This window comes from Lissotriton helveticus, chromosome 2_1 (assembly GCF_964261635.1).
Source record: "Lissotriton helveticus chromosome 2_1, aLisHel1.1, whole genome shotgun sequence".
Lineage (NCBI taxonomy): Eukaryota > Metazoa > Chordata > Amphibia > Caudata > Salamandridae > Lissotriton > Lissotriton helveticus.
The window spans coordinates 667,131,828-667,144,884 of record NC_136059.1 but is presented as its reverse complement, the minus strand read 5'-3'; the positions used below and the strand labels follow the sequence as shown (position 1 = coordinate 667,144,884).

The 13,057-nt window shown below is 45.5% G+C and overlaps 1 protein-coding gene across 1 annotated transcript in view; it reads right to left on the bottom strand.

The window, feature by feature from the left end:
• The window catches only part of POLR3G (RNA polymerase III subunit G), a 471,818-nt gene that overhangs the window by 369,863 nt on the left and 88,898 nt on the right, over positions 1–13,057 (bottom strand). Inside the window, exon 2 of the mRNA XM_078677340.1 lies at positions 10,970–11,122. Within this exon, the coding sequence (XP_078533466.1) occupies positions 10,970–11,089 (120 nt within the window). The 5' untranslated portion in view covers positions 11,090–11,122. The remainder of the gene's footprint in view (positions 1–10,969; positions 11,123–13,057) is intronic.

Below are 13,057 nucleotides of genomic sequence, written 5' to 3'. Positions count from 1 at the left end.
CTGATGCCACCACCCCCACCACCTTCTTGTTGCCTGATCCGGCCAGCTCAATCGATCGAGCATGAGACTCATGCACTCTGATCTCCTTGGCCTCAGTCAAGCATCAATAGTAAGATTTTCATAGGTGAGTATAGGTTCATAGTTTTCCATCCACAGACTAAAAGCCTGGAGTGGGAGTGAAAAAACCATAACTAGGTAAGAAGGAAGGCAGAGACTGTAGGAAGGACTCTGGATATGCTTGGTCCCTGACATGCTTCGATGTCACTGCCTTGCACAAATGGCATAAGTCCTGGATGTTGGGTGCCATAGTTGAGGGTTTGACCTAAAGACATGTCCTGCGGTGCCCTGGTCCAACCATCACATATACCTGCGCCAGGAGACGGCGTGGGGTGCACTGGAAGGGAGAGGCGGCGCTAACGAGCCTCCCCCACCTCCCCAGGTGGAGGTTTCTCAGCTACACCCCAGCGCTTCACTCGACAAGCTGAGTTGCGCCCACTCCTGCGGCACATTGCCTCGCTCGGCCAGCTGAATTACGCCTGCTCTTGCTATTACAGCTTCTCACCCGCCATCCGGCTGAATTGCACCCACTCTTGCGATACAGCGACAGGCGGCTGCCACGGAGCTCAGGAAATGGCGGTCGGCTCAACAGACTTGGGCCTGGCCTGCAAGGATGGCTCTGGGCAACCCTGGAACTCGGACGCTTGACTGCTAGGGCATGGGCCCCATTCCCAAAAGCGTCCCCTCAGCCTTGAAGATTCTACAAGAGTCACCGGGGCCCCCGACTCCCGCAGAGTTCCGGTGGGGAGCGACTGCCATGATTGCTCGCGGAATGGCCACGACGTAGCCACGGGGTGCTCTCATGCTGACGCCAGCTTCAGTCTGAAACATCCAGAAACACTGTAGACTACCAATTCGATCAGTTCCGGTGGAGCCCCAACGACGTATCGCGTTGTTGCATAATGCGTCATATGACACGCCGCGTTAGCGCACCCGGAAATGCTCCGGTGCGCGAGGCGCGAAGCACAGCTTCCCGGAAGCAATCCGGGGCGCGGAGCGCGTAACGTAAGCATAACAGGTCATGTGACTTGTTAATAAAACTTTTCATTGGTTCATTTCACTTTTGGGTTCCTAATGATGTTAGGCTAGGTCATGTGACCTAAAAATAACACTTTTCATTGGTTTAGAACTATTTTTTGTCCCAAATGATGAAAACCCCTCCTTGTTTCCTCTTGGCTCCTGCCCCCTCCCCAAGTCTCGCTCGGCCAGCTGAGTTTCGCCCACTCTTGCGGCCTACGACATGGATAGGCCGGGGCGTTATGGATCAGTATGGGCAAATATACATTTGGGGATTCACAAGCAACAACAAGCCTTTGTATTTGGGGCTCTAAATCAACAACAGTGACAGAGAACAGAACCGAACTAAGCACTCAGGGGCTACGTTTAAACGTAACATCATCTCCCCAGAGGTACATCACCTTACACAGACATGCACTCTGATCTCCTTGGCCTCAGTCAAGCATCAATAGTAAGATTTTCATAGGTGAGTGTAGGTTCATGTTTTCTATCCACAGACTAAAAGCCTGGAGTGGGAGTGAAAAAACCATAACTAGGTAAGAAGGAAGGCAGAAACAGAATCTTCCTCTGCAACATCAGGCTCTGCATCGCTACTTACTTATAAATGCAGAAAAAACTCAATTAACACAAGGGCTCTTTTCAGAGCCACCTTATATCAAAGCACTCAAACTTCTGATGTATCTCTATTTTCACACTCTTGTAAATAGGTGTGCGCGCACCCCGCATCTTTTAAAAAAATATATATATATATATTTTTGCCTTTAAGGGCCTTACTGCACACCCTGAGAAAACCTACGCAGCAAAACAATCTCTACCTTCTCCCCTTTCCATATTCCAACGCTTTGAAATGAACAATATATTTACTCGCAGTGACAAAATGGCGGTCAACACTTCCTGATTTCCTTCGAATCGAACGTTAACAGACGTCACGAAGCAAAAAAAAAAATCCGCTCGCGCGCAGCCGCTTGAGTGCGCGCACCCGTCCGCGCGTATAGATATATAATTGAATTTAACTTTAATTTTCTCAGCAACTACTGAACGGATTTACACCATTCCAAAAAAAGCGTAATCTGCGAGCCGGACTCTACAGTTTTGCCAAATTTCTTATAAATCCATTCAGCCGTTCGACCTGTAGCCGTGTCTAAACGTCCTATGGAAAATAACATGGAGAAAACACGTTTTGGGACCCCCCTTTTATCTCAGCCCCCACTTCACCAATCCCCCCCAACTTTCAGGGAAGGAGCACAGCGGACCGAGCCATCTTCTTTGAGAAATTCGCAAAGATTCATCCACCAGGGCCAAAGTTAATCCAAATAGAATGTTGAGGATTTCCTATGGAAACTAGGTCCTAACTATAACTACCTACTGGCGACCGCTAGTAGGATATATATTATATCTGATGGATATCACCAGTCTCTATACGATCATCGACCACAGGCATGGCTTGGCTGCTATCGAACATTATCTGGGCAAACGCCAAATACGTTTTGCACATCATAACGTTATACTGATGGAATTTGTGCAGTTCTGTTTAGTTAACAACATTTTTTTGTTTGAAGACAAATTCTACCGACAGATCTCCGGTACGGCGATGGGCACCTGCTTTGCTCCCAGCTACGCGAACTTGTTCGTTGGCTGGTGGGAGGAGCAGGTGCCCAGGAGCTGGAAGGAAGGCCAGGATAGCGGTAGGGTGGTACACTGGTACCGCTACATAGATGACTTATTCATCGTGTGGCAGGGCACCAAAGATATGGCAGAAAAGTACATTACATCTCTCAACGATAACATCTATAATATTCATCTCTCTGGTACTATTAGTGGGGTGGCAGCCAACTATTTAGACCTTAGAGTATACGTTGAGGATAGCCATGTCCAGACCTCGCTGTACCGCAAGGAAACAGCGGGTAATTCTATTCTGTATGCCAGAAGTGGACACCCACTGAAGCTAAATCAAGAGTATCCCTTATGGGGAACTCTTGAGGTTGAAGAGGAACAGTACCCAAGACCGGGAATTCGAAGCGGCTGCTTCGGATTGCCTGGCACGCTTTCGTTCAAGAGGATATGAAGAGCAACTGTTGCAGAGTACTCTTACTAAAGTTCGGAAGATCTCTAGAAATGATTTACTTAGAGCTAAACCCAAGGAGAGTGGGACCCCTAGAAAAGACATCTTTAGGATGATTACACCTTATTCCCAGGGGGCGGACAAACTTAAAGCTCTAATGCGTAAAAACTGGCATATATTACAGACTGATGAGGTATTGAGGGAAGATCTTCCACCATATCCACTGGTAACCTTTAGCAAGGCCAGGTCTCTAGGAGATATGTTGGTACATAGCCACCTGGAGGTGCCCTCTGCTCAACCTAACACCTTAAGAGCCATGAGTGGTTTCTTTCCTTGTGGCAAATGCAAGGCATGTGCCAACAGTCGAAGGGTACTTCATTATGATATTCCGGACGCAGGCAGAACTAACAAAATCCAGAAATTCATCACGTGCAGTACCACCTATGCCGTGTACTGCCTTGTGTGCCCGTGCGGCTCACGCTACATTGGGAGCACTATCAACCAACTGAAGTTGAGGGTGCTGGAGCATATGAGGGCAATCGACAAAGTCGATCCCTCATACCCAGTGGCGCGACACTTCGCGGAATATCATAACAAAGATCGTAGCAAACTGCAGTTTTTTGGTATAGATCATGTACCACATAATCCACGTGGCGGCGATAGACTCAGGAGGCTACGACGCCTTGAGTCAAGGTACATCATCGACCTGTCCACCAAATACCCGAAAGGTATGAACAGCGGGGAAGAAATGGCAGTACATCTGGGGAAGTAATAACTATGATTACTATCATCATCGACGGCTATATGCCAAATGCCATACTAGGCCGATTGTGCACCTAGAAACATGTTAACCATGTATCACATGTATATACTTATTTATTGCATTAAGCTTTGACTTCGAGAGATATATTGCCACTCATTACTGTATCTATGGGTCTTCATGATTCGAGTACTTAATTTGTCTACATGTTGAACGGAGTTCCTACTGTGTCTGAAACTGAAATAGCACAGACCTTTTTCGCTTTTCGCTCTAGTTTCTTTGCTGAAAATTTGACCAGAAAATGTAGTATGTTTTGCTGTAATTTTTCTTTGCCTCTTGGATTTGTGTGTTTTTTATTCTGTTGTTTCGGTGGGAGGACGGCCTTCACTGCATGTTGGGTATTTCGTAATTTGCAATCATAAGTACATTTAATAATCTAAGAAAGATGAAATGAAATTAACTTTGATAGTCATGTTATGAAATACGCTGAACACCACTTTGTAGTTGTATATGCTATAATTCTGTTTGCCAGTAGGTATTCATACTGTTAGGGACATAAGCCGATCCACGGCTTTATCGCTTTTGTGACCCTTCTGTCTTGAAAAGTCTGATTTTCGGCCATATATAACCCATTTCAAGATGGCGCCCACCGTGGTGCAAGGAAGGGCAAGTCCCTTGTTGTTGTTTACCGTTCCTGGCAAAAGTGCATTTAAAGTTTTGAACTGCATGGTGCCGGTAAGAAAACACCGAGGAAGGCAACCGCCGAAACGTTTGTTTGTTTTGCTGTGAATAAACGCTGTGTCTAGTAAACTGCCGGAGTGCTGCTTTCATCTTATCGTATGATAAGGTTTCTGTGAGCGTATATATATATATATATTTGCAGTTTTATATAGCGTGAACTCGACCTGAAGGTGTGAGTGCTTTACATGAGAACCAGTTCCATTGCAGATGGACACATTTATTTCTAGATATGGGGAGATGAAGTTATTTATCCAGAATCACAGGATATTTGAGCCTCCAGCCAGACTTGAACCTGGTTCCCCAGCTACAAGGCGAGCCCCCCTAGCTGTTAAGCCACACCCACTCCCCAAGAGTCATTGCGGTTCAGCAACCGAAACCTACTGTCTGGTCCCTCTTCAGCCCCTTCAAAACATCACCCGATGGACCACCGGGAAGGCCCATTATATCGGCCAGACAAGGAACATTTGAAAATGCGTCCCGTTACATCGACCACTTCCTCCAGGAGCACGTGAAAGACCTGCCATCTTACCTAAGAGGCACTATGGACTTCTTGGAGAAGATCAGGTCAATTGTGTGGCATGATGATTATTTATTGATCACACTGGATGTGACTGCTTTGTATACTAGCATTAACCACAAGGACGGTTTGGAAGCAGTTTCACATTTTCTAAATAGGAGACCGATATGCTTGCTAGAACACAATGCTATGTTGAAGGAAATGTTGGAGATCTGTCTCACTAGCAATTATTTCCTATTCCAAAATCAAATATTCAACAACTGAGAGGAGTAGCGATGGGGGCCTGCTTCTCCCCCAGCTACGCGTGCTTGCACATGGGGCTGTGGGAGGAGCAGGTCCTGGTAGTCGCCTTTGCAGAGGTGATGACAACGAAGGTAGCGTCTTGGTACAGATTAATAGACGACCTTTTTATAGTATGGAAGGGATCAGTAAGTGATGCGGAACAATTTATCGCAAATATCAATGTCAATGAGTTGAATTTAATATTTACCGGTATGATCAGCAGCAGCAAAGTCAACTTCTTAGACGTTGAAGTCTATGTGGAGGGAGGTAAGCTTCAAACCAGCCTGCATCGCAAGGAGACCGTGGGCAACACGGTCCTCCAAGCGTCAAGCCATCACCCAATTCACCTGATCCGAAGTATCCCCTATGGGGAGATGCTGAGGATCAGGAGAATATGTAACACAGAGGAGTCATGTTTGGCATCACAAACAAGCAGCAAGGAAAGGTTCACGGCAAGGGGCTACTCAGCAGCACTGGTTGAAAAAGCCATGACAAGAGCGAATAAGATTAATACCCTTCTCAGTACTGAGGAAAAAGCAAATAGAACACTGATAGCAGGGAACAATGCAGGCGGGCAACCTAGATTAATAACAGCCTATAGTCGCCAACACAAGCAGCTGCAAAAGATCTTTCGCAGAAACTGGCCCATAGTCAGGGGGGGATCCCGTGATTGGTCAAACGCTGTCAGACTACCCTGCCATAACATAGTCGCGCCAGGTCAATGAGCGACATGCTCGTGAAGAGTAGTCCGGAGGTGGTGTGCAGAGATAACTGGTTATTGCAAAGCAAGGGCTTTATGAAATGCGCAACCTGTAAATTTAGTGAAGTACCAATTCGGATCACCAAAAAAATAACATGCAAATCAGAATTCGTTGTGTATGTGCTGGAGTGTGCGTGTGGCCTGAGGTATGTGGATAGCACCAAGCTTCAGGTCCACAAGCGCATACTCCAGCACATGCGGGCGGTCATCAATAAGGATGAGGCATATCCGGTGGCGAGACATGTGAACTCGTGCCACAAGGGTGATCTGGGTTGTCTAAGCTACTTCGGCATAGACATGGTGCAGCCGCTCCGCAGAGGTGGTGACAGGGAAGCACGCTTGAGACTACTCGAGTTTAGATATATTCTCGAACTAAACACCAAGACACCAAATGGTCTGAACGCAACAGAGGACCTACATACATGCTTGTAAACTGAGATTAGTGGTAGAACATACCAGTAGGAGTAATACCTAAGGGTAAGATCATGATTAAACGTGCGGGGAGAGTCATCAAACAGAGAACTGCTTTTTAGGATTTTTTTTATATATACACTATATTCACAGGGTGAAGTAACAGAACTCCCACAAATACGTGCAATGGGTAAACAGGATCATGAGGGCAGTGTAGACGCAGTTATCCCAGAATGAACCGAGCCCACTTGGGCTTTATTTTATTCTCAAAAAAAACCTCCCTTTTTTTGTATATAACCAATTTCCATGTACAATGCGTATTTTGCACAGATTTCCAATGGATGTTGCACATTTTCAGCATATTTGCACACAACAAATGCAGAATGTTTACTTCTTTTCATATTTGTATAAATATAATGAAATATCGAACCTTGATTTTACATATAATGTATTATAAATCTATTTGGTTGTATTTGATATTCATGTATATATATATATATAATTATTTATTTATTTGCGAAATTTGCACATAAATATTGTAGTATAGGGAGGACTAATAAGTTCAAGATGCTAAATTGCTCTGTAGTCCAATGGGTTTATAAGGGGAGAATTATCGAGGTGAAAACGTGGCAATGTACATATTTTAACAACATTGTTGATGATTGGTACAGATATGCATAGTTTTGCCGAAGTATTGAAATCATTGTGGATAAGGCTGAAGTCTGTTTATGTCTACAGGCCCAGGGTCAGGTGACCCATGTATGCACCTTAAAATCACGAAGAGAAGCTGACCATGTCATGTGATCAAGGGCTTCAGGGCCCGAAACGCGTCATGGCGAACAGAAGGTTGCACGAAAATAAAATTTAGCAAACTCACCTGATTGGGTCCGATTCGTTCTTTGTGTCCAGTGATACGGGATATCGAGACAAAGTTCTTGGAAAATATATATATATATTTGTAGTTTTATATAGCGTGAACTCTACCTGAAGGTGTGAGTGCTTTACATGAGAACCAGTTGCATTACAGATGGACACATTAATTTCTAGATATGGGGAGATGAAGTTATTTGTCCAGAATCACAGGATATTTGAGCCTCCAGCCAGACTTGAACCTGGTTCCCCAGCTACAAGGCGAGCCCCCCTAGCTGTTAAGCCACACCCACTCCCCAAGAGTCATTGCGGTTCAGCAACCGAAACCTACTGTCTGGTCCCTCTTCAGCCCCTTCAAAACATCACCCGATGGACCACCGGGAAGGCCCATTATATCGGCCAGACAAGGAACATTTGAAAATGCGTCCCGTTACATCGACCACTTCCTCCAGGAGCACGTAAAAGACCTGCCATCTTACCTAAGAGGCACTATGGACTTCTTGGAGAAGGTCAGGTCAATTGTGTGGCATGATGATTATTTATTGATCACACTGGATGTGACTGCTTTGTATACTAGCATTAACCACAAGGACGGTTTGGAAGCAGTTTCACATTTTCTAAATAGGAGACCGATATGCTTGCTAGAACACAATGCTATGTTGAAGGAAATGTTGGAGATCTGTCTCACTAGCAATTATTTCCTATTCCAAAATCAAATATTCAACAACTGAGAGGAGTAGCGATGGGGGCCTGCTTCTCCCCCAGCTACGCGTGCTTGCACATGGGGCTGTGGGAGGAGCAGGTCCTGGTAGTCGCCTTTGCAGAGGTGATGACAACGAAGGTAGCGTCTTGGTACAGATTCATAGACGACCTTTTTATAGTATGGAAGGGATCAGTAAGTGAGGCGGAACAATTTATCGCAAATATCAATGTCAATGAGTTGAATTTGATATTTACCGGTATGATCAGCAGCAGCAAAGTCAACTTCTTAGACGTTGAAGTCTATGTGGAGGGAGGTAAGCTTCGAACCAGCCTGCATCGCAAGGAGACCGTGGGCAACACGGTCCTCCATGCGTCAAGCCATCACCCAATCCACCTGATCCGAAGTATCCCCTATGGGGAGATGCTGAGGATCAGGAGAATATGTAACACAGAGGAGTCATGTTTGGCATCACAAACAAGCAGCAAGGAAAGGTTCACGGCAAGGGGCTACTCAGCAGCACTGGTTGAAAAAGCCATGACAAGAGCGAATAAGATTAATACCCTTCTCAGTACTGAGGAAAAAGCAAATAGAACACTGATAGCAGGGAACAATGCAGGCGGGCAACATAGATTAATAACAGCCTATAGTCGCCAACACAAGCAGCTGCAAAAGATCTTTCGCAGAAACTGGCCCATAGTCAGGGGGGATCCCGTGATTGGTCAAACGCTGTCAGACTACCCTGCCATAACATAGTCGCGCCAGGTCAATGAGCGACATGCTCGTAAAGAGTAGTCCGGAGGTGGTGTGCAGAGATAACTGGTTATTGCAAAGCAAGGGCTTTATGAAATGCGCAACCTGTAAGTTTAGTGAAGTACCAATTCGGATCACCAAAAAAATAACATGCAAATCAGAATTCGTTGTGTATGTGCTGGAGTGTGCGTGTGGCCTGAGGTATGTGGATAGCACCAAGCTTCAGGTCCACAAGCGCATACTCCAGCACATGCGGGCGGTCATCAATAAGGATGAGGCATATCCGGTGGCGAGACATGTGAACTCGTGCCACAAGGGTGATCTGGGTTGTCTAAGCTACTTCGGCATAGACATGGTGCAGCCGCTCCACAGAGGTGGTGACAGGGAAGCACGCTTGAGACTACTCGAGTTTAGATATATTCTCGAACTAAACACCAAGACACCAAATGGTCTGAACGCGACAGAGGACCTACATACATGCTTGTAAACTGAGATTAGTGGTAGAACATACCAGTAGGAGTAATACCTAAGGGTAAGATCATGATTAAACGTGCGGGGAGAGTCATCAAACAGAGAACTGCTTTTTAGGATTTTTTTATATATACACTATATTCACAGGGTGAAGTAACAGAACTCCCACAAATACGTGCAATGGGTAAACAGGATCATGAGGGCAGTGTAGACGCAGTTATCCCAGAATGAACCGAGCCCACTTGGGCTTTATTTTATTCTCAAAAAAAACCTCCCTTTTTTGTATATAACCAATTTCCATGTACAATGCGTATTTTGCACAGATTTCCAATGGATGTTGCACATTTTCAGCATATTTGCACACAACAAATGCAGAATGTTTACTTCTTTTCATATTTGTATAAATATAATGAAATATCGAACCTTGATTTTACATATAATGTATTATAAATCTATTTGGTTGTATTTGATATTCATGTATATATATATATATATATATATATATATATATATATATATATATATATATATATATATATAATTATTTATTTATTTGCGAAATTTGCACATAAATATTGTAGTATAGGGAGGACTAATAAGTTCAAGATGCTAAATTGCTCTGTAGTCCAATGGGTTTATAAGGGGAGAATTATCGAGGTGAAAACGTGGCAATGTACATATTTTAACAACATTGTTGATGATTGGTACAGATATGCATAGTTTTGCAGAAGTATTGAAATAATTGTGGATAAGGCTGAAGTCTGTTTATGTCTACAGGCCCAGGGTCAGGTGACCCATGTATGCACCTTAAAATCACGAAGAGAAGCTGACCATGTCATGTGATCAAGGGCTTCAGGGCCCAAAACGCGTCATGGCGAACAGAAGGTTGCACGAAAATAAAATTTAGCAAACTCACCTGATTGGGTCCGATTCGTTCTTTGTGTCTAGTGATACGGGATATCGAGACAAAGTTCTTGGAAAATATATATATATATATTTGTAGTTTTATATAGCGTGAACTCTACCTGAAGGTGTGAGTGCTTTACATGAGAACCAGTTGCATTACAGATGGACACATTAATTTCTAGATATGGGGAGATGAAGTTATTTGTCCAGAATCACAGGATATTTGAGCCTCCAGCCAGACTTGAACCTGGTTCCCCAGCTACAAGGCGAGCCCCCCTAGCTGTTAAGCCACACCCAACTCCCCTAGAGTCATTGCGGTTCAGCAACCGAAACCTACTGTCTGGTCCCTCTTCAGCCCCTTCAAAACATCACCCGATGGACCACCATGCCAGTCGAGATAGTTACAAGGCAATGGGAGACATTTTATGTGGACAAGGGAAGCTCCCTGTTCCGATGACCATGTGACATCTGTTCTCTGAGACGTGCAGGTTCTCTAAATCTTTTTGCTAGGCAAAAACTACAATGATTGCCACTGCTCATGCTTTTCTGCCTAATGTGTTGCCTAACTGCTGTGCTTTGAAGCTCTACCATTTAGTGCTATATAAGAACTGCATTCTAAACCAATAAAATCAATGAAAGTCATGAAAAATGTAAACACTTACAGGAAAAATTGCGGAAGGTTTGTATGCCACTTCAGGTAAAGATTCTCCTTTGGAAAAGCCAATTGCCTGGATATCAAAGGTAAAAGCTGCTCGTCCTCTTCCTTGACCCCTTCCCGCCATCACGAGTTGTGCAGTAATAAACTTGCATACAATCTAAAAGAGAAAAAACACGTATGAGCAAAAAATGTACAGGACTGAACTTCAAGGTGGAGCATGGTTAGATGCTTTTAAGGACTAGAGCAAGTCACAAATGCTAGTGTCACAGTCCTACAAAAAGGAGTGAGATAGTTTTGTAATTATTTTTAGGTCGAGTTTGGTCAATGCATGCGCTGCTATGCAAGGCACGCTGTATTAGAGCATGCACTTGAAGCTCTGCCCAATCTCGCCCAGATTTTTCTTTGGCTTGTGTCTCTTGTAATGTTGTGGGCCCTGGGCCCTCATTGCTGGAAAGGACTGACGCAGACACAGTCAGCTACTGGGTACAACTGGCCCAGAGCACATGGGCTCGGCCCCTTTTATTAAAGCTGTGTCACCTGACCAGTGACATCAGTGGTGGGTGGGTGTTTAGTGTAGGGCATACAAAACACTAGACTGCTGACTGACTCTGGGACACTACATCCCTCCCAAACTTGGGGGAAAATGAAAACAAAAGAAAGTCCAACCTGCGGAAGAAAAAGTGCAGTTCGCAAAACCCCACGACAAAGTTCAAACCTGTGGGAAAGAAAATGTACATACAATATAACACTGGACTCTATGAGTTGAAACGAGTCTCTTTGGTGCACTGCAGGTCGCAGATGGTGTAGTTGCTGCATCCAGGACTCCTGAGTCACTGTGGCATGGTTTGCCATTATTCGGCGGGTCCTATCTTCTGTGTGCGCCGCCTGGACCTTGTTCTCGGTCTTGCTTTTGCTTGGCACCACTGGTGACAGTTGGTGGTTAGAGAGAAGGGTGACAATAATCTGAGTATTGTTTGTCTTCTCGGTTCTCCTCTTCAGTCCTGGTCCTTGGTGATGTCTCTGGGCAGGCTTCAAAGTGTTTCTAGGCAGATGAAAGGAGTAGGTGCATGCATCCCTCTCACCAGGATGTCCCTCTCGCCGGTGTTCTTCTCTCACAAGATGTCCGGGAGGACCTCTTTGCCAGGCTTCCACTGGACTGGTGTTGTCGGTCATGTTGCTCCACCATAGCCTTCGGGCCGTGAGCGGGGCGCTCCACGATCTTCACCGTTGTGTCAGAGTTCCACCTGAAGGTTACGCTGTTGACTCTTTTCTTGCACGCGAAGCTTTCCTCTCCGTGGGTCTTGCAGACGCACCGTTGTGGACCTGTCTCTCTTGTGGGACTTGCTGCCACCAGAGTCCCTTGAGGCCTTTGCTTCTTGGGCTGCCACGGGTTGATGTGGAGTGGTCAGTTCCTCAGCCGGATGTGTGAGCACTCTCACCATTCAATCTTCCGCTCAACCCCAAAGGTAGATCGTTGTCAACAGTCCAAACTTTCCCTCTTCTACGATCGCCACATGGATGGATGGCTTGTAGGTGGATATCTTTGACTTGTGCCGCCGGTGTTCATGCCAGGCCTTGTTCTCTGTTGCACTCCGGTGTTCTGGTGCATGTCACCATCTTCTTCTGATGGGTGTGTGAGTTGACTGGTCACACCTCTTCTCTTCTTGTGATCTTCTAGTGGCACCGTGGCACTCACTACCCTTCTTCTCCTCCATTCCTTTCACGACGTGGTTGGTCCCATTTCTTTTCTTCAACCACCCAGGCCATCTCCGTGTGGCGTGCACTCCACACGAATCTCCCTGGTTGCGTCCTACCCTTAGGGCACGCCTTCTCTTCTTCCGAAGGCCAAACCAGGTATCGCACCTTTCTTCCTGTCGCTCCTTCTTTACTTCGGGTCGGTGTCATCAGACCTCTTCTGGGTCCCGTCCATGGACCTCTTCATGATCTATTCAGTTACTATGCCTTTGATCTTCTGGCATGTCTTCGCAGTCGTGATCTTCTGACTGGTCATCTTCTCCTTCTCTTTCCGGGCGACCATCTGACTGGTCATCTTCTCCTTTTCTTTCCGGGCGACCAACTGACTGGTCATCTT